This window comes from Balaenoptera musculus, chromosome 7 (assembly GCF_009873245.2).
Source record: "Balaenoptera musculus isolate JJ_BM4_2016_0621 chromosome 7, mBalMus1.pri.v3, whole genome shotgun sequence".
NCBI lineage: Eukaryota > Metazoa > Chordata > Mammalia > Artiodactyla > Balaenopteridae > Balaenoptera > Balaenoptera musculus.
The window spans coordinates 46,528,498-46,551,754 of NC_045791.1; the positions used below are offsets into that span (position 1 = coordinate 46,528,498).

The following is a 23,257-nucleotide window of genomic DNA, read 5'->3' on the forward strand; positions in this document are numbered from 1 at the left end:
GACAAATAAACATATGGACATATATATCCATACAAATATATAAAATATATTATGTGTGTATCTTTATTAAACATAGAAAATTTCAACTCAATTCTGGAATAATCAGATTGATAAAATTTTCATTAATTTTGAATTAGTAATGTTGATTTTTATACCAAAGCAGACTGTAACCCAAAGAGAAAAATGACATAAAATATCACAATGCACTTTTTACTAATTCTCAATCTCCTTTTATTGCTATGTAAATTATAAGTTTGATAACAAAACTGCATTAAGAATATGGAAACTATTCTTTTTCTCCAACTCATCATGGTGCCAAAATTAAAATATTTGCCTCAAGGTTGAACAATTCATCCCATTAAGAGCTGAAAAAATTTGACAGGTTCACTATGCGTTTAAGACATATAATCTGGATAGTTGAGAAAAATTGAAATAAATGCTTTAAAAAGAAAATTTTAATGCAAGGACATACAATTTTTTAAGAAACCTAATTTCTTGTGGCACTTTTTACTTTCAAAACTAATGTTCAGGCAAATGTAGTTTGTATTACCAATGAAGATAATTAGGCAGGGTGGGAAGGCACTTAAGAGGAAAGGCACTTAAATGAAAAAAGCAATGGCAACTTTAAAGAGGTGAACATAACATGCAAATTTCCTATTTTAATAAGAAACTGTGATGTTCATAGCGGTACTATTCATAATAGTCCCAAACTGGAAACTACCCAAATGCCTATCAACGTGAGAATGAATAAATAAACTGTGTAAAGGACACAATGGAATATATACTACAATAACACACAACTGCATGGATGAATTCCACAAACATAATATTAAATGAAAGAAGTCAGACACAAAGAGTACATACTACATGATTCCATTTATATAAGTTCAACACAGATACAATAAATCTATGGTGTTAGAAATCAAGATAATAGGGATAGTGGGTGAGTAAGCAGGGGCATGAGGGAACCACTGGGGGTGAGAAATATTCTGTTTCTTCATCTGGGTGTTGGATACTCAGGTAGAAACAATATCTGAGAATTCACCAAGTTGTCCATCTTTGTTCACTTATGTTAAGGTATGTCATATTTCAATAAAAGGTTAAAGAAAAGTGACTGTGAAATTACTAATGCAAAGTAAGAAATGGAGAACAGCCAAATAAGAAATATAGAAATCCTCTGCTTTTTTAGGTGCTTCTAGGACCTTTTTGAAAAGTCTCTATGTCTCAGGAATTCAACCCTCAGGAGTAATCTGTGACCTACAGCACCCAAACCCTTGAAAGTAATGTCATACTTAAATAGAAGCTTATTCATCTGAAAGGGAGTTCTTGTAAGAGTGCTGAATGAATATATGAATACGAATGAGTTGGAGCTAAGTGTGTATCAGCACTCCTGGGTTCTGTTCCTAATTCAGATTGCTCTTTTTCGGTCTCATTGACTAGCTCTGGTAGCTCCTTCTCCCACCTAAGATGCAGTCCTTGGCTGGACTCTTTTTTTTCTCTTCTCTCAACTAATTAACTCTCCTCTCTTCAGCCATTATGTCTGTCAAGTTCCCTGAAGTGAAATCTCCAGCTACAGTTGCTTTCACTTGCACTCCAATCCTAACTGCTAGACTTTCCACCACTTCAAACATAATCTGTCTAAAACCAAAGTTCAGTATGGTGGTCCCTCCAAATATTAAACAATTCCAGCAATTCCACTTCTGAGTTCATAACCAAAAGAAGTGAAAGCAGGGACTAGAACAGATACTTGTACATCAATGTTCATTGTAGCATCATTCACAATAGCCAGAAAGTAAAAACACCCTAATGTCCATCAACAAATGAATGGATAAACAAAATGTAGTAAAGACATTCAGTGGAATATTTAGCCTTAAAAAGCAATGAAATTCTGACACATGTTACAACATGGATGAACCTTAAAGATATTGTACTATGTAAAATAAGACAGACACAAAAGAAAAAACATTATATGATTCCATTTACGTGAGGTACCTAGAGCAGACAAATTCATAGAGACACAAAGTAGAATGGTGGTTGTCAAGGACCGGGGTGTGGGAAGAATGAGGAGTTATTGTTTAATGGGTTCAGGGTTTCAGTATGAGAAGATAAAAATATTCTAGAGATGGATGGGGGTGATGGTTGTACAACAATATAAATATAAATAAATGTACATAATGCCAGTGAACTTTACCCTTAAAATGAATGAAATGGTAAATTTTATGTTACATGCATTTTACCAAAATTTGTAAAAAAAATGTAAAAAAATGAAACAAAGTATCTTCCTTTTTCTCTCTCAAACTGTTTTTTCCTAAATTTTCCAATGTCCATTACAACTTTCTCTATGTCCACTCCAATATCCTCCAGTTGTTACCCCAGATATCAGACTCTTCGTCCGAGTGTCTCTCACACAACCAACAACCCCCCACCCATTCCCACTATCACCATTCCCATTTAGACCTTCACTTTTTCCTAACTAATCTCCAAACCTCTGTTTTTCTCATTCTTCCAATCCAACCTGGACCCTGATATCACAGGAAACCTCATAAAACATTTGTATCAATGTGACCCCTGCTCAAAAACTTGTCCACTTCCTACTTGTTATGAGATAAATCCATATAGTCTGGCAGTTTTAACTTATTCATTCATCTATCCATTCAACAAATATTTATTGAAGGCCTACCATGTGTCAGACAGTCATTGTGGGGCTTGGAATTTTGTAGTGAACAAGACAGTCAGAAGTCATTGCCTCATGGAGCTTCAATTCTAATGGGAAGACATGGACAATAAATCATGTAAATCATGTAAATCTTAAAAGGTGGCAATAAACACTATAGAGAAAAATGGATCAGGGAGGAGGGAAAAAGGAGGGCATAAGGGAAAGGAATCCATTTTGAACATAAGACTACTATGAGCTGACTTACGTTTTCATTGGATCACACCGGATGCTGAGTGGATAACTGATTTCAAAAGGTTTAAGGGTAGAAACAGGAAGACCATCTAGTAGAATATTGCAATTAACAAGGGGAGATGATGTGGCCTGGATGAGAGTGGCAGCATGTAAGAAGTAGACAGAATCTGTGTGTATTCTGAAGGTAGAGCCAACAGGATTTGTTGACAAATTGGATGTGGAGTGAAAGAGAGGGGGCAGTGAAGGAAGACACCAAGATTCTTGGCTAAAGCATTTGGAAGGACTACTGCCATTAATGAGCTAAGAAGACTGTAAGAGAAGCAGTTTGCGGGGAGATGCAGCAGTCACTGACATATCGAGTGGGAAGTTGCATCCCTAACAATCTTTATTATCCTTACTTTTGTTTACTTCTCACACAACCCCAGCTGATATTTTCAATCTTATGAAGCATAGGTTCACATTATTAAATATCCTATGTGCTACACACTGTATCTGTATTTATTGCAACCACAGTGGGAGAAAATTACAAGGTATTAAGCAATATGTCTGCTTATTTGTTTTACCAACCTGTGTTTCACTGTACCCATCACCTATCTCTACCACTAAGGAAACAGCACATGTTCTGCCCTGAAGATAAACTATACACAGAGGAAAAAATGACAGAGATGCACTTTCTTTACTTTTGAGCTTCAAATTAGACTTTATCAATCTTTGACAAATATGATCACTTGGGGAGAATAATGGCCAGCCAATCCTCCACTGACTCATACAGGGATGCATCTTCTGTCCTCTGGGAAAGGATCTGGAATTAAGGGGTTAGTGGAGGAAAGGGTGGAGTGGAGACTGAGAGGGGGCTAGATAGTAACTGGATGGTTTAGGTCACAGTGACCCTATATCCTGCCCCTTCCGGAACTAGGACCCTTTCAGGATAAGCAGTTGATGTTGATAAAATCCCAGGGAAGTTTAATGGTGGTGTGTGGTTCAAACCAAAGAGTAGTCTTAGGAGGCTTCTACCCTCAAGTAGAAGCCCTGCATCTAACATGGCGGAAAAGCAATAGCTAAGTGCAATGTTGAGGAAGATGAGTCCATAGCATCCAAGTATGAGGAAAGAGCACTGCAGAACCAAGTCCTCTAGAAGAAGTGTGGAAGGGCTAAGAGAAGACCATGAATTTAGGGGGCTTTATGATACAGGCAATAAGATTAAGAGAAATAAGAGTTTCTAGAACACGAAGAGAAGAGTTGGATAGAAGTTAGACAAATACCCTTCCTGGGACTTAAATGCTCCACCAGAGTGTTGGAAGAGTGAAAGTAGGTCTTAACCTTCAATTGAGTGTATCTTAAACCTGTATGTAACTCATTTCTATAACCTGAATTGATTATTTACCCCAACAAGACTATAACAATCCATAAAGCAAACCAGTAACAGAAGATTAAACTGTCTGCCATTAAGAGGTCAGGAGACTCAGAGTTAGAAATTAATTCAAGTTATAGAAATAAAGGAAGTTACATCTCTGCATATCTCAGTCTGAGACCTTGTTCATGACTGTATTTAATTCTTATAATATCTGCAGTAAGCTGAATATGGCCCCAAAGACATCAGGTCCTAATCTCTGGAATCTGTAAATGTTACCTTATATGGCAAAGCATTTGCAGATGTCATTAACTGAAAGATATTAAGATGAGGAGATTATCCAGGATTACAAAGGTGGGCCCTAAATCCAAACACAAGTATGCTTTTAGGAGACAGAAGGAGATCTGACAGAGAAAGAAGAAGAAAGGGCAATGTGACCACAGAGGCAGAGACTCAAGTGATGTGACCACAAGCCAAGGAATGATGGCAGCCACCAGAAGCTGAAAGAGGCAAGGAACAGCCTCCCCATAAAGCCCCTGGAAGGAGTGTGGCCCTGCCAACACCTTGATTTCAGCCCAGTGAAATTAATTTTGGACTTCTCACCTCCAGAACTGTTAAAAGATGACATTTCTATTGGTTTAAGCCAGCAGTAATTTGTTACAGCAGCCTTAGGAAACTAAGAGGTTAACCTAAAGAGCAAATTCTATCTCCATTTTACAGATGGCAAACGTCTCAGGATTTGAGTGGCTGCCACATGTCTGACCCCAAGTCTCTGCTCCTTCCTCTGCACAGCACTGCCTCTGCCTTCACTACAGTTCCCACTGGTAGGGCATCCCCTGTTTATATCCTACTCATTCTTTTTGTATCAGCTCAAATCTCTTTCACATTCCTCAGTCCTCAAGATTCGATTGCCTCAAATTCTTTTATCTTGAAATGTGTTCGATAACTATTTACTAATTAACTGAAAACAAACAACCATATTTTGAGTGTAAGGGGAAAGAATTTAACAGGCCATATTTCAAATTGTTATCAATCTTAACCTCACATGAAAGTAACATAAATCAGTTGAATTTGGATTACATCAAAAAAGAAAATAAAACAAAGAATGGAAAAACCAAGCTGCATTTGAACAGCTATGACAAATGTGTCACAAAAAGACTAGTGTAATATGTGTAGTCACCAAAAAAGCAGCAGTCTAGTTGGGGTTTTGTTGGCTACACACAAATAAAGCCCAGCATACCAATCTACAATGAAAAAATAAGGGATACAATATTTGCAGAAAATTTCATAGAACTATAACACCAAATATTTAAATAATGCAATTACTAGCATTAGGAAAATAGCCTGGTAATCTTAAGCAGAAAAATGTCTTCAAATAAAGCTGGCTAAAACTAGAGTAAGTGGGAAAGCAAAAGACATATTTCCCATTCCTTCAAAGAAGATTTCTGGCACTATTCTATTGAAAATTCAGAAAACATAAAAACATAAAAAGCAAAATCCAGAGGATCAAATGCAGCTGCAGGTTATCACCTCTTATACTCATCTCGTAATGGAGATAAAACTTACTTATTATAGAATCTGGCTTTTTAAAATATTAAATAATTTTTTTACATTTATATATCACCATCCCCATTTAGATGTTCTGTCATAAATACCGTCCCCCAACCAAGTCTCATTATGTTAAAGGATTAAGGCTATAATAACCCAAAGAGAGATTGCTTCAAGATGGCGGAGTACAAGGACGTGCTCTTACTCCCTCTTGCAAGAGCACCGGAATCACAACTAACTGCTGAACAATCATCAACAGGAAGACACTGGAACTCACCAAAAAAGATACCACATATCCAAAGGCAAAGGAGAAGCTACAATGAGATGGAAGGAGGGGCGCAATCACAATAAAATCAAATCCCATAACTGCTGGGTAGGTGACTCACAAACTGGAGAGCACGTATACCACAGAAGTCCACCCACTGGAGTGAAGGTTCTGAGCCCCACGTCAGGCTTCCCAACTTGGGGATCCGGCAATGGGAGGAGGAATTCCTAGAGAATCAGACTGTGAAGGCTAGTGGGATTTGATTGCAGGACTTCGACAGGACTGGGGGAAACACAGAGTCCACTCTTGGAGGGCACACACAAAGTAGTGTGCACATTGGGACCCAGGGGAAAGAGCAGTGACCCCATAGGAGACTGAACCAGACTTACCTGCTAGTGTTGGAGGGTCTCCTGTAGACGCGGGGGTGCCTGTGTCTTACCGTGAGGACAAGGACACTGGCAGCAGAAGTTCTGGGAAGTACTCCTTGGCATGAGCCCTCCCAGAGTCTGCCATTACCCAACAAAGAGCCCAGGTAGGCTCCAGTGTTGGGTCGCCTCAGGCCAAACAACCAACAGGGAGGGAACCCAGCCCCACCCATCAGCAAACAAGCAGATTAAAATTTTACTGAGCTCTGCCCACCAGAGCAACACCCAGCTCTACCCACCACCATCAGGAAACCTGCACAAGCCTCTTAGCCTCATCCACCAGAGGGCAGACAGCAGAGGCAAGAATAACTACAATCCTGCAGCCTGTGGAACAAAAACCACATTCACAGAAAGATAGACAAGATGAAAAGGCAGAGGGCTATGTACCAGATGAAGGAACAAGATACAACCCTAGAAAAACAACTAAATGAAGTGGAGATAGGCAACCTTCCAGAAAAAGAATTCAGAATAATGATAGTGAAGATGATCCAGGACCTCAGAAAAAGAATGAACGCAAAGATCAAGAAGATGCAAGAAATGTTTAACAAAGACCTAGAAGAACTAAAGAACAAACAGAGAGGAACAATACAATAACTGAAATGAAAAATACACTAGAAGGAATCAATAGCAGAATAACTGAGGCAGAAGAACGGATAAGTGACCTGGAAGACAGAATGGTGGAATTCACTGCTGCGGAACAGAATAAAGAAAAAATAATGAAAAGAAATGAAGACAGCCTAAGAGACCTCTGGGACAACATTAAACACACCAACATTCGCATGACAGGGGTCCCAGAAGGAGACGAGAGAGAGAAAGGACCAGAGAAAATATTTGAAGAGATTATAGTCGAAAACTTCGTGAACATGGGAAGGGAAATAGCCACCCAAGTCCAGGAAGCACAGAGAGTCCCATACAGGATAAACCCAAGGAGAAACACGCTGAGACACACAGTAATCAAATTGGCAAAAATTAAAGACAAAGAAAAATTATTGAAAACAGCAAGGGAAAAATGACAAATATCATACAAGGGAACTCCCATAAGGTTACCAGCTGATTTCTCAGCAGAAATTCTGCAAGCCAGAAGGGAGTGGCATGACATATTTAAACTGATGAAAGGGAAGAACCTACAACCAAGATTACTCTACCCAGCAAGGATCTCATTCAGATTCGATGGAGAAATCAAAAGCTTTACAGACAGGCAAAAGCTAAGAGAATTCAGCACCACCAAACCACCTCTACAACAAATGCTAAAGGAACTTCTCTAAGTGGGAAACACAAGAGAAGAAAAGGACCTACAAAAACAAACCCAAAACAATTAAGAAAATGGTCATAGGAACATACATATCGATAAGTACCTTAAACGTGAATGAATTAAATGCTCCAACCAAAAGACACAGGCTTGCTGAATGGATACAAAAACAAGACCCATATATATGCTGTCTCCAAGAGACCCACTTCAGACCTAGGGACACATACAGACTGAAAGTGAGGGGATGGAAAAAGATATTCCATGCAAATGGAAATCAAAAGAAAGCTGGAGTAGCAATACTCAGATCAGAAAAAATAGACTTTATATATGCACCCAACATAGGAGCACCTCAATACATAAGGCAACTGCTAACAGCTATAAAAGAGGAAATTGACAGTGACACAAAAATAGTGGGGGACTTTAACACCTCACTTACACCAATGGACAGATCATCCAAACAGAAAGTTACTAAGGAAACACAAGCTTTAAATGACACAATAGACCAGATAGATTTAATTGATATTTTTAGGACGCTCCCTCCAAAAACAGCAGATTACACTTTCTTCTCAAGTGTGCATGGAACATTCTCCAGGATAGATCACATCTTGGGTCACAAATCAAGCCTCAGTAAATTTAAGAAAACTGAAATCATATCAAGCATCTTTTCTGACCACACTGCTATGAGATTAGAAATCAATTACAGGGAAAAAACGTAAAAAACACAAACACATGAAGGCTAAGCAGTACTTTACTAAATAACCAAGAGATCACTGAAGAAATCAAAGAGCAAATCAAAAAATACCTAGAGACAAATGACAATGAAAATACGACGATCCAAAAGCTATGGGGTGCAGCAAAAGCAGTTCTAAGAGGAAAGTTTATCACAATACAAGCCTACCTCAAGAAACAAGAAAAATCTCAAACAATCTAACCTTACACCTAAAGGAACTAGAGAAAGAAGAACAAACAAAACCCAAAGTTAGCAGAAGGAAAGAAATCATAAAGATCAGAGCAGAAATAAATGAAATAGAAACAAAGAAAACAATAGCAAAGACCAATAAAACTAAAAGCTGGTTCTTTGAGAAGATAAAGAACATTGATAAACCATTAGCCAGACTCATCAAGAAAAAGGGGGAGAGGACTCAAGTCAATAAAATTAGATATGAAAAAGGAGAAGTTACAACAGACACCGCAGAAATACAAAGCATCCTAAGAGACTACTATGAGCAACTCTATGCCAATAAAATGGACAACCTGGAAGAAATGGACAAATTCTTAGAAAGGTATAACCTTCCAAGACTGAACTAGGAATAGAAAATATGAACAGACCAATCACAATTAATGAAATAGAAACTCTGATTAAAAATCTTCCAACAAACAAAAGTCCAGGACAGATGACTTCACAGGTGACTTTTATCAAACATTTAGAGAAGAACTAACACTCATCCTTCTCAAACTCTTCCAAAAAATTGCAGAGGAAGGAACACTCCCAAACTCATTCTATGAGGCCACCATCACCCTGATACCAAAACCAGACAAAGATACTACAAAAAAAGAAAATAACAGACCAATATCACTGATGAATATAGATGCAAAAATCCTCAACAAAATACTAGCAAACAGAATCCAACAACCCATTAAAAGGATCATACACCATGATCAAGTGGCATTTATCCCAGGGATGCAAGGATTCTTCAGTATATGCAAATCAATCAATGTGATACACCATATGAACAAATTGAAGAATAAAAACCATATGATCATCTCAATAGATTCAGAAAAAGCTTCTGACAAAATTCAACACACATTTATGATAAAAACTCTCCAGAAAGTGGGAATAGAGGGAACCTACCTCAACATAATAAAGGCCATATATGACAAACCCACAGCAAACATTATTCTCAATGGTGAAAAACTGAAAGCATCTCCTCTAAGATCAGGAACGAGACAAGGATGTCCACTCTCACCACTATTATTCAACATAGTTTTGGAAGTCCTAGCCACGGCAATCAGAGAAGAAAAAGAAATAAAAGGAATACAAATTGGAAAAGAAAGAAGTAAAACTGTCACTGTTTGCAGATGACATGATACTGTACATAGATAATCCTAAGGATGCCACCAGAAAACTTACTAGAACTAATCAATGAATTTGTTAAGGTTGCAGGCTACAAAATTAATGCACAGAAATCTCTTGCATTCCTATACACTAATGATGAAAAACCTGAAAGAGAAATTAAGGAAATACGCCCATTTACTATTGCAACAAAAAGAATAAAATACCTAGGAATAAACCTACCTAGGGAGACAAAAGACGTGTATGCAGAAAACCGTAAGACACTGTTGAAAGAAGTTAAAGATGATACCAACAGATGGAGAGATATACCATGTTCTTGGATCGGAAGAATCAATATTGTGAAAATGACTATATTACCCAAAGCAATCTACAGATTCAATGCAATCCCTATCAAATTACCAGTGGCATTTTTTACAGAACTAGAACAAAAAATCTTAAAATTTGTATGGAGATACAAAAGACCCCAAATAGCCAAAGCAGTGTTGAGGGACAAAAACGGAGCTGGAAGAATCAGACTCCCTGACTTCAGACTATACTACAAAGCTACAGTAATCAAGACAATATGGTACTGGCACAAAAACAGAAATATAGATCAATGGAACAGGATAGAAGGCCCAGAGATAAGCCCACGTACCTATGGTCAACTAATCTATGACAAAGGAGGCAAGGATATACAATGGAGAAAAGACAGTCTCTTCAATAAGTGGTGCTGGGAAAATTGGACAGGTACATGTAAAAGAATGAAATTAGAACACTCCCTAACACCATACACAAAAATAAACTCAAAATAGATTAGAGACCTAAATGTAAGACCTGACACTATAAAACTCTTAGAGGAAAACATAGGAAGAACACTCTTTGACATAAATCACAGCAAGATCTTTTTTGATCCACCTCCTAGAGTAATGGAAATAAAAACAAAAATAAACAAATGGGACCTAATGAAACTTCAAAGCTTTTGCAAAGCAAAGGAAACTACAAGACAAAAAGACAACCCTCAGAATGGGAGTAAATATTTGCAAACGAATCAACGGACAAAGGATTAATCTCCAAAATATATAAACAGCTCATGCAGCTCAATATCAAAAAAACAAACAACCCAATCCAAAAATGGGCAGAAGACCTAAATAGACATTTCTCCAAAGAAGAAATACAGATGGCCAAGAAGCACATGAAAAGCTCCTCAACATCACTAACTATTAGAGAAATGCAAATCAAAACTACAATGAGGTATCACCTCACACCAGTTAGAATGGGCATCATCAGAAAATCTACAAACAACAAATGCTGGAGAGGGTGTGGAGAAAAGGGAACCCTCTTGCACTGTTGGTGGGAATGTAAATTGATATAGCCACTATGGAGAACAGTATGGAGGTTCCTTAAAAAACTAAAAACAGAATTACCATATGACCCAGCAACCCCACTACTGGGCATATACCCAGAGAAAACCATAATTCAAAAAGACACATGCACCCCAATGTTCACTGCAGCACTATTTACAACAGCCAGGTCATGGAAGCAACCTAAATGCCTATCGACAGACGAATGGATAAAGAAGATGTGGTACATATGTACAATGGAATATTACTCAGCCGTAAAAAGGAGCGAAATTGCATCATTTGTAGAGATGTGGATGGACCTAGAGACTGTCATACAGAGTGAAGTAAGTCAGAAAGAGAAAAACACATATCGTATATGAACACGTATATGTGGAATCTAGAAAAATGGTACAGATGAACTGGTTTGCAGGGCAGAAATTGAGACACAGATGTAGAGAACAAATATATGGACACCAAGGGGGGAAAGTGGCAGGGGGTGGTGGTGGTTTGATGAATTGGGAGATTGGGATTGACATGTATACACTAATATGTATAAAATTGATGACTAATAAGAACCTGCTGTATAAAAAAATAAATAAAATTAAATTTAAAAATAAATAACCCAAAGAACCCTAAGAGGCCTAACTGATTATCAGCTAATCACATCTTACAGAAAATTTGTGGTTTTTAAAAAATTAATTAATTAACTTATTTATTTTTGGCTGCATCAGGTCTTTGTTGCTGCTCATGGGCTTTCTCTAGTTGCGAGAGCAGGGGCTACTCTTCATTGCGGTGCACGGGCTTCTCATTGTGGTGGCTTCTCTTTGTTGCGGAGCACGGGCTCTAGGCACGCAGGCTTCAGTAGTTGTGGCTCGCAGGCTCACTAGTTGTGGCTCACGGGCTCTAGAGCACAGGCTCTGTAGTTGTGGTGCACGGGCTTAGTTGCTCCGTGGCATGTGGGATCTTCCCAGACTAGGGCTTGAAGCCATGTCCCCTGCGTTGGCAGGCGGATTCTTAACCACTGCGCCACCAGCGAAGTCCCAAAATTTGTGTTTTTTTAAAAAGTGCAGATATTGAACTAAATACAGACCTTAACAGGGAGAAAGTTCAACAACAGGATATAAGATGCCTAGATGGATTATTTTGAGAGAAAAAGAAAAATGCTTAAAAGGGAGGTGAAAAGTGGCTGAAGACCAGCTTTGTTTTGCCAAGGCCTAAGCATAGTATAAGACATCATCACCAACACCCAAGAAAGGAAAAACAAAACAAAACAAAACCCTTGTCTAGATGGCTTCCCATAAACTTTCTCTTGACTCTTCCTCTATAGCCCCATTCTAAAACCAAGCAGACTTTAACCAACTCAGTAATTCTACTAAGTAACTTATAATATATTTTTTAATTATCAAAAAAAAATTATTAATTCTATATTTAGGGGCTCTTCGCTGTAATGTTTGAAAAAACAATATTAGGAGCTGTCACCCAGAATGAACTCAGAGACTTTTTGAGCTACCATTTGAGAAATGACCCCTGGTAAAATTCAAATAAATTCAACGTGATTTTTTTTTTAAAAACCTTACTTTTAAAACTTCATAAATTCATCTAAAATACTATATTAAGATGTATTATTAAAATTTAACAGATACAAGTCTATTTAAAAAGCTTTCTGAAGAATTTTTCAGGGATTGTAAAGTGAATTATTACAATGATCAAATAGCACTCTTACGTAGGTAGAAAAATAGGAGAGAAGCTGTCTTAAATCACTTCAAGACAGCAACCAAAAAGGAGGAAAAAAGGAAAAAAAGCCTTCAAAAAGAGTGAAAAAAAGCTTTCTTAAAACAAAAACAAAAGCTTCATATCACTTTAAGTTTTATTTTTGTTTCTGATAGATCAGTGAAGTCTTACGTTAATAAAATAAAATATTACCGAACAGTGATAACTACACATAATTCTGTTTTCTATTTAATTTTCAGAAACCTTTTCTTTAAAAAAAAAAAAAAAAGAAGAGAGAAGGTTCTTCTGAAACTGTTGATTTAACTTCAAAGTCTTTTAAAAAACCTCAATCCTCCCAGAATGGAAAGTGTTCACCTGTGACCTTCTACCTGGATTTCTTCACTGAATCTACTGAAAGTACAGCGTGAGGATCAAATAGAAACTGGAGTCCCTACTCTTCTCATCACTTGATAAGAGAAGAAACAAAAGTGGCTTTTAGCTCTAAGTCACCCAGAAAACAATTCTTTGTATACCTTTGTTACAGGAAACTCCAGGAGACAAATGGTCCTTGTATGTCTCTGTGTTAGGTAGAAACTACATACATTTTGTCAATCTTATTTTCAGATAAAAATGAACAGCCTCTGACCAAGCAAAACAAAAACTGGAGAAGCAAAGAATAAAGCAAGGCCCAATTTCTAAAAGGTTCCTTTACCTAAGAAAACTACTTAATACCAGCAAGATTCCCCGGAAAATTGCCACTGCCAGATTCAGCTTCCCAAGTGCAATAATAGGAAAATCTTGACACTAAAGCTGATGGGTATAAAGGCCTTGTGGATCATTCTTCAACAGAGTGAAACAGTCCTCATATTAACTCAGACTCAATGATCACAACTTGTATTCATAGAAAGCCTTATTTTTCCACAAAATGTTTGCATATATATTATCTCAAGCTGACTGTTAATACCTGAAGAGCTTAGAAACAGCTTCCATGAATTCTAAGTTATCCAATGAACCCTTTAAGGACTCAGAGTAAATTTCCATCTGGGCATGGTATGTGATTTCTTTGGCTTCTTTTTCAAGTCTCTTCCTTCTATGTACTTTTGTAATCCATCCTTTGAACTACTTGATATAACAACTTACAGTTTAGTATACCTGAGTTCAAAAGCCATTTATTTGTCCTACACCCTGGGTTACAAAGATGTACATATACAGAGAGTTCCATTGCTTATGGAATTATGGACTACTTTTAATAATAATATGATCACTATTAAGACAGTTGCAGAAAATATTATAGCAGTGTAGAAGACGGGTACTTGATCCAACTTGGGGCTTCAGGAAGTTGTCTGAACTAAGTCTTTAAAAATCTCTTAATAAGTTTTAAAAATTGTGTTTATTTCTCTTTTATCCCTGATTACTAAAATAATACATTTCCATTACAGAAAATTTGAAAAACACAGCCGACAATCACAATCCATCTTTAAAACTGTCAGTCAGGAATAAGCACTTAACATTACATTATTGTCTTTTTCTTTGGGACTATGTGAGTTTATGTGTATATATTTTTCACAGCATTTAGAAAACACTGTACACATATAAACATATATACAATGTTTCCTAAATGCTGTGAAAAATATACATTTTATTCAATCACTGTTACAATCTTACATTTGTCCACATCAGTCTTCAAAGGAAAAGCTCCAAAAACATGATTAAAAGCAGCATATCTTACATCCTATTAATACACTGTAATTTATAACATTCCCCTATTATAATAGCATTAGGTATTATTTTTCTCATTAATTGATACTGTAAAATAATCCTGCTTGAACAGCCTTAAATCTGTTTCTTATCCAGATTTGCTTGTTCTCCACACCCACCTATAGTGTGTACTTGTGGGAGCCTCACCTCCCAGGACACAATTCACCTCTGTCACTCCTAGTGCTTTCTGCACCACTCTTTTTTTTGGGGGGGTTGGGGGGAGGTTGTAATTGCCTAATGGATGTAGGAGAAAAGGTAATGCCAGCAAGTATGCCAATTGTCTCAAAAAACAACTAGCTTCTGAGCAGCCAAAGTCTGCACCCAGGCATATGAGAGAGGCAGGTGTGTCTCCCTACCTGCTCTCAAATGGAAAGGGTGACTCTACTTCATAAGACTGAGCGTGGGATGCCTCCAACTGCTCTTCGAACTCTCCTCTCCCCAGACCGTGGCACTAGGTTAGCTGTCAGTCAGCTTGGACAGCTGAGGGGTTCCGTCTCTGTTTTCATAGGAATTTTTAGGAAATGGCTAGCAGTTATTATACAGTTATACTCTATTGCTATTTTTAACTGACATTCCAAGTAAGCCTTGGAAGATGCATAGCAGTTAGCCAGGTAAAGATGGGTGAGAAAGGGCTTCCTGAGAATCTTAACAGCATGAGCAAGGAACCCAAGGAGTAGAAATGCCGGCGACTACAGGCAGTTCTCTAATGCATAAACTTAGAGGAGGGAGGTGCAAGACACAAGGCTTGAGGTAGGAAGGGTAGTCAGGTCACAGGTACTACAAGCCCTGCAAAGGACCTTGGACCCTAAGGCAAGGTGAATCGAGGTCTGCACTCAGATGAATAACTTTGGTATGACCAGAGGCAAGAGGAAGGACCAACTGTAAGGCTAAAGGAATTCCTGAGACGAGAGGATGATGAGAGCTGAACTCAGGCTATGAGAGTACTGAAAAGGAAAAATCAGCTGGACCACAAGGCAGATTTAGTTATGAGCACTCTTTGCTGGCTTCACATTTCCCATCTCCAGCCTTAGTGTGCTACCAGAGCACATGTTGCCTTAACCCTCAGGTCAGGGCTACATAAGTCTCGATAGAGAAGGAAGCACACATGTCCTAAAGGTTCCACAATTATTTCCGCTGGTGACGAGGGTGGTCACAACTCTGATGGCTGGTAGGTTCCAAACAGCACAGGAAGTACAACTACATATCAGTATCAGTGCCAGACAACAGAAAAAGCACTTGTGTTTCTTTTGCAAAGAAGAAAAAAGTGAAGGAGCAGCTTCAAAGCAGGCGGCTGTGAAGTGTTCCCTCACCGCTGCTGTGCATTGCTTCAGTCTTAAAGAGATCATGTGGGTATAGCTGCACACATAAAAATGGTTTCATTAAAAGCCTGCAGTCATTCATTTTGCTTATTAAAGCCACTCCACAATGATACTCACAATAGAAATCTCAGCGGTCCCTAGCAATGACACTGAAATACAATTAATTCCACTTCCCGAGGAATCTATAGGTATGCGCTTGAGGTATTGTGTTAATTGCCGCTGCTTCATACCATGGCTTCAATTAGGAATCAAAATGGGAGCAAGGCAAACATGGATCCCATTAAGTTCCAGAAGACTTAAAACTGAAGTTTCCCCCACCCCCCCACCATCCTCTTACAATAATTATAAAGGCAGGGGACTCCATCTGGGGAACTATAGTGACATCCAGTGGCTGTGAAGTAAAACACACCAGTTACAAAACGGGTTGTTATATCATTAGAGAAGGGGAAATATGTTGATATACTGATATTTTAAATCCAATGTCTATAAAGCTGTATGTACTACTAGAAACTCATAATGACACAACCCAAAATCAGGCAAATCAGCAATTTGTAACAAAATCAGGATATTTAGCTGCCTTCCATGATTTACTCTACCCATGAAAATTCTTGGTAGCATATATTAATAACTATGGACAGAGGATATGAAATATTGATATCATATTCAAAGCTCCAAATGTCATATTACCATTCACAATGTGTATAAATTCAACAACAGGCCATTTCCAAAGTGATCCTCTCACTCAGCCATGATAAATAGGTGGCTCTGCTATAAAGTGGACCAGGCTGGCTCAGTTTGATTCCAATAATTTCAGTACTACCTAGGTTTGTCTGAAAATGTTCTTGAGGTTTCAGAATTGAAATTTGTATTTATAGCATGCATGAGAGATGCAGATGGAGAGTGAGAGAGACAAACCAACCACAGAATCCCAAAAACACTGGCCTGACCTAGTGAGGTGAGGAAATAACAAACTTGCTTCCACAGAAAATGCATACACTTGAGAATCTGACAGGTACCTAGATTTGTGCAAGGTTGACTCTGGGCCAGGTATTTTTTATCACCGATTCTTTGTATTCTTATGTGTAAAATGGAGATGAAATAAATGTACATTGCGGGGTTGCTATAAGGCTAAATATTGAGAGTGTCTATCAAGATGAATGTGAGACCTCTAAGTAGGGGCCCTGAACACATAAGATGCACATTAATAGTAGCTATCACACGTATGCATTCATATTAAAAATACCAATAAAATTGGAGGTTTCTTTGCAGCACAAAGTGTCGTTCTGAAAACAGACTTTGAATTCCATAACCCTACCATATTTTGAATGTCATGTGCTCCTCCTTCTGACTTCAGTAATTTGTGGTGTGTTTTAATGGATCACACACAACAACAGTAGTACATCTATTAACCACATAGCATGTCTCTGAAACTTTCCTAAGCTTATCTGGGATATGAAAGTGAACTAGAGTGCAGAAAACTCCCTACTCTCATCTATCTCCTAAGTCACAATATTCTTGCCTACAAGGCTTCAGGATCTCACAAACACTAAGCCTCGTACATGTGCAGACCATGACATGAAGATGGTACAATGTGGCATGCGCGACTGGCAGAAATGAGAGATGGGCAAGGATCAAGCCCGGAAGCCACAGATAATTTGATGTAAAAGCAAAACGAAGTTGCTTAGCCTCCAAATGGTCAAAATTTGCGTTCGGGGGGCTTCCCTGGTGGCGCAGTGGTTGAGAATCTGCCTGCCAATGCAGGGGACACAGGTTCGAGCCCTGGTCTGGGAGGATCCCACATGCCGCGGAGCAACTGGGCCCGTGAGCCACAACTACTGAGCCTGCGCGTCTGGAGCCTGTGCTCCGCAACAAGAGAGGCCGCGATAGTGAGAGGCCCACGCACCGCGATGAAGAGTGGCCCCCGCTCGCCACAACTACAGAAAGCCCTCGCACAGAAACGAAGACCCAACACAGCCAAAATTAAATAAATAATTTTTAAAAAAAGAAAAACAACTTACGTTCGGGTCTTCTTAGTAGTAGACTTTAAAACTAAGTCACATCATACTGCTCTCTGACGAAGAGACCTACAGTTACTTTTTCCCTCACTCAGTGTAAAAGTCCAGTCCCCTCCATGGCCTGGGAGACCCTGCATGAGCTGGCTCTGCGGTAGCTCTGTGCAGTCCCTTTCCATTACTTTCCACCTTACTGACTCCCTAAGTCCTGTTTCCTGAACACAAGCACATTGCCACGTCCAGGCCTTCCCGCTTGATGTTCCCTCCTTCTAGAACAATCTTCTATTTAAGTGCAAGACCTGCTCCTGTCTGCTTCAGACCTCTACTCAAACATCACGCTGTCAGGGACACCTTCCCTGATCTACTTAAAGTGCATCTCCCAACCAGCCCCGGACTCCCTATCCCTTTCCCTGCCTTCCTTTTCTCCCCAGTGCTAATCACCACCTAAGAGATTGCACATTTCAGTCATGTATCTCTTGTCTTTCTCTTCCCACTAGAATGCAAACTCATGAGGGCATTGCTTTTTGTCTGTTGTGTTCATACTGTACCCACGGGATCCACACACAAAACAGGCTTGGTGCAAAATAGTCAACAGATATTTGTTAAACTATTGGAGGAAAGCAACAGGGAAAGGCAGGGGGAGTTCCTAGTTTTTGTGGAATCTGTAAGGTGGAAAGGAAAAAAAAAAACTAAAAATAATCAGTATTTTTTTAAAATGCACACATACATAAAAGAAGGTAGTCTACACAAGTGAACTCATAGGCTAGAGATTATGTTAAAATAGAGAAACTAAAGAAAGTTATCTCAGCATTGTGAAATAATGGATAGTATTGTTTAATTCCTGACATCTTTATTTCTGTTATTTACAGTGAGCTGAATTATTTTTGTATTAAAAAAATTTTTTTAAATAATAGACCACCTCTTCACTTTTAGAATTCTATTCATTGAAAACTCATCATTTTAATCAAAGAGAGGTCAAGAATGTCTCCTGAACAACATGCAGAGCTCACTAGCTGGTCACCAAAGTTTTGGCAAATGATTTGTCCTTTGGTTCTTTACATCATCACCACTAAAAGATTTGCAGTTGAATATGTCAGTGCTTCATTCTATTGACAAAGGGCATCGGCAGCTGCACAGCATATTTAAGGGGCAGAAACACCCCACTCTAGTTCTTTTCATTCATTTTAATATGCAAATAGCAAAAATGTTCCTGAATACTACTCTTAGGTTGAATAGCTACTACAAGAGTATTTATAAGCTACACACACACAAATAAAATTTAAAGACACACTGGTTTTGCATTTGATGCTGAGGAAGACCACAGCATCTTAAGATGTTATTCTCTGGTTATATTGTTAAAGAAGTAGAAGAAAGAAAAAGAATAAAAACTGTTTCTCAAGAGTTTAGTTGGATATTCATTAACTCTTATCATCTAACATCTCAGTGTATCCTTACAGAAAAAAAGCAGCAGATTTTTTTAAAAAGGAACAGAAGATGGCAAATCTAATATACATTAGTATTTGGGTAGCATTAGTGTCTGCAATTTTTCTACTGTATAAACTTTTTATCTGAGTAAAAACAAAGAGAAAAAAAGAACACAAAAAAGCTCTGGAACTAAATTTCTTTCTCATAAGCTTTGGTCTAATGCATGGTTAATGAAGCCATGAGACAATATTCTCACATCTTTGATTTTATTTCAGCAGTTTCCAGAAAATACAGTAGTGGAGAAATATATTTCTATTCAATGCCTAGAAGTTTAAATTTAGCATGTAGCTCAAATTAATTCTCAACGTTCCATTTTAAGCTTCTACATTAAAAGACTTGCACAAATCTTTTTATTCCTCACATGACTTGCCGCGGTCTCTGTGAAAACTGCTTCTTGATTTATAAAGTAGATTTTATTACTGAACTTCAAGCTCTTTGTTAGGGATAAATTGTAGTGACTATAACTGCAAAAGATGTTTAATGACTTATAAACTCTCTCCAAAAGAAAATTTTAAGAGTATAAAATACTGTAATTATATATTATACTAATTGAGAGCTATATTTCTAGAAGCATAAGCAAACAAAATAGTTTGGAATTACGGCAGGTATCTGTTGAGAGTTAACACCATACTTCTGAGAGTAATGATCATGAATAGAAGTTAAATTAGTCACAAATGGCAATGAAGAAAATATATGTTGAACTTTTTCTGCCCTACGAGGGTGAGACAGCAAGTCACACGGACCAGTATAGCATACGTTCAGAATTCAAGTTTTCTTGGAAGGTACATGCTCAGCTGTGGAGATCAGCTGACATGCTGTAGCTCATCAACTATCAAACAGGGGGTGGGAGGGTGGGTTGAGGTTCAGAATCCCTGTGGAGACTGTGGAACTATCCAAACTTCTTTTCCGCAGGCTTCCCCCTGTCCTTTTCCTGAGGTCCTGATACATCCTTGGATAGCAGTCTTCAAACTGGAAGTACTATAGACACTTTCTGAATGGTTCAGGGAATGCAAGGGACTTTAAATGAACCATTTTCCAGAATCTTTTAAAAACGGATCCTCCTAAGAACATACCTTTTCTGCCAACATCATCTTTATTGCACTTCATAAGACAAAGGCAAACTTCTCATCCGAACTGAACCTCACTTTGGTACGCTGCTCTGAGGTGTAAACCCTCTATGTATCAAACGAAGGAAAATTTTTATATATTGGTAGCTAGCTATGCAAGAAAGTGAATGACTCTCATGACTAGCTATAAAATTCTCAATTCTTTAAACAAGTTGAAGGGACAAATTGTCCTGTCATTGACAACTTATGTAAAATAATTTTGAACCAGTTGTTTATTACTAAAAGTTGTTTGACATACAATGCAAAGGAGGTAGGCTAAATAATAGCCCCCTAAAGATATCTACATCTTAATCCCTGAAACCTGTGAATGTTACCTTACATGGTAAAAAAATAAAAGCAAAACAAAACTTTGCAGATATCATTGATTTAAGGATCTTGACATGAAGTGATTATCCTGGATTATTCTGGATAAAGCCTAAATGCTACTATCTCATAAGAGAGCGAGGTAGAGGGAGACTGCACACAGACAGAAGAGAACACAGTGTGACCATGGAGGTAGAGATTAGAGTGATGCAGCCATGGCCAAGGCACGCCAGCAGCCACTAGAAGCTAGAAGAGGCAGGAAATGGAATCTCTCCTTGAACCTCCAGAGGAAGCTCATCCCTGAAGATACCTTGATTTTAATCCATTGATACTGATTGCAGACTTCTGGCCTCCAGAAATGTAACGGAATAAACTTCGGTTGTTTTAAGCCACTGAGATTATGCTAATTTGTTACAGCAGCCAAGGGAAACTAATACAAATTCAAAGAATCAAATGGCACTGCCATAACAAACTCCTTCCTTTCTCATCTACCTATTATGGGGACATGTTTTTTAACAGCAGTATCTGTAAAAATAAGAAAGGGGAGGGCTTCCCTGGTGGCGCAGTGGTTGAGAATCTGCCTGCCAATGCAGGGGACACAGGTTCAAGCCCTGGTCTGGGAAGATCCCACACGCCGCGGAGCAACTAAGCCCGTGAGCCACAACTACTGAGCCTGCGCATCTGGAGCCTGTGCTCCGCAACAAGAGAGGCTGCAATAGTGAGAGGCCCGCGCACCGCAATGAAGAGTGGCCCCCGCTCTCCGCAACTAGAGAAAGCCCTCGCACCGCAACTAGAGAAAGCCCTCGCACAGAAACGAAGACCCAACACAGCCAAAAATAAATTAATTAATTAATTTAAAAAAAAAAAAATAAGAAAGGGGAGACAAAATTGTCGCCAAATTCTGTCCCACGCTAGCAGAAGAATGAAAATTCTTTATAACTTATCAAAAGATATGAGGGGAAAAGCCTCTACAGTTCACAATACAGAGATATATATCCAACTGCAAATAAATACGATTATTTTTTATGTTTATGACTTTAAAATGTGAAGGATTACTCATTCTTCAAGAAAAATTTAGGGTGTACAGTCCCATAAAGAGAACTGCCACTGTGGATATTTCCCAGGTCTGCACTACAATCAATTCAAAAAGTAGTCCAAATAACAGCATATTTTATTGACCTCTCAAAAAATGTTCATTGTGCTACTAAAGATTATTATGAAATGTATCTTTCCATCAGTTTAGACTCTATGGTTTAGCTCCCAAATCTCCACACATCGTTATTTAAACCATGAAGGGTGGTAAATTTGTAATATTTTTATTCTTATTTCCATTTTGTGCTACTTTATTTTTCTCTCAACTACCAACACCAAAAATAAAAAACAAAGAAAAGGACTATTCATAATTGTCCTCTATTTTTCTACAAGTGAAGAAAACCTTTGCCATATGATCAAACTATAAGGGACAGAAAAGCAATGATATGACTGTGATTTTGTATCCTTACCTAGACCTATGTGAGGCAGGTGCTCAAAAAGGGTCCAGCTGTGGTCATCAATGTAATGATTCTTCAGGATCAACAGCTGGCAAACATCTCGGGCAGTTATGTCACTGGGTACCTCTAAAGCCCTGCTGGTTTCATCTTCACTGTATACTTTAATTACCTGTGTAGGTAGAAATTAAAAAATGAGCTAAAATAGTCTCTTAAAAATATCATTCTAATAAGTCATCAAACTTATCCGTTGAGCTAATTACAAATTCCTTATACAGTTTGTTTTACATCTAATTTTCTTATGCATGGAGTAAATGTTGCCCATCCAAGACTTGTTTATAATATGTGTCAAAGTCACTCTGTCTGACAACTTCCAATCTCTTCTCTTCAGTGTCTAAACTGGAGGCCATTCAATGACCATTCAATGTCATTTCCCACCACTCTGATCTACTAAAAAGCTACATATCTCTTATCAATATTTTAAATTTTCCACTCCATATTTAAATCTGTAAATAATCCAAGTAACATGGGGGATTTATTCCCAGATATACATTTTGTAACAGCAGTAAATAGAATATAAAGATTTCTCTATTTCAGGTTATAGAAATTTTGGCAAAGACTGGCTAGATGTTCACCAAATCCTTTTTCTTTTCTCCCTTGCAATTAGTTGTGTCCATGGGATTGAGTTTTAGTCAATGAGATGTAAGCACATGCAGTGTTGCACCTCCAGACCTAATCCATAAAAATTTCCCACATACTGTCATCCATTCTCTTACGCCAGCCTCTCACTGAATGGAAATGATGACAAAGACGTAACGAGGAGAGCAGAGCCATGGGACAGAAGGAGGCTTTGTCTCTGAATGACCACATGGAAGGTGCCCAACTAGGAATGCCCACATGTAACTTTGACGTGAGCA

The 23,257-nt window shown here is 38.2% G+C and overlaps 1 protein-coding gene across 7 annotated transcripts in view; it reads right to left on the reverse strand.

Moving 5' to 3' along the window:
* Positions 1-23,257, reverse strand: part of GRB14 (growth factor receptor bound protein 14) — a 177,945-nt gene that overhangs the window by 27,302 nt on the left and 127,386 nt on the right. For all 7 annotated transcript variants that reach the window (XM_036858656.1, XM_036858655.1, XM_036858653.1 and 4 more), the window contains one exon: positions 22,356-22,512. In XM_036858656.1, coding sequence (XP_036714551.1) covers positions 22,356-22,512 — 157 coding nt within the window. The remainder of the gene's footprint in view (positions 1-22,355; positions 22,513-23,257) is intronic.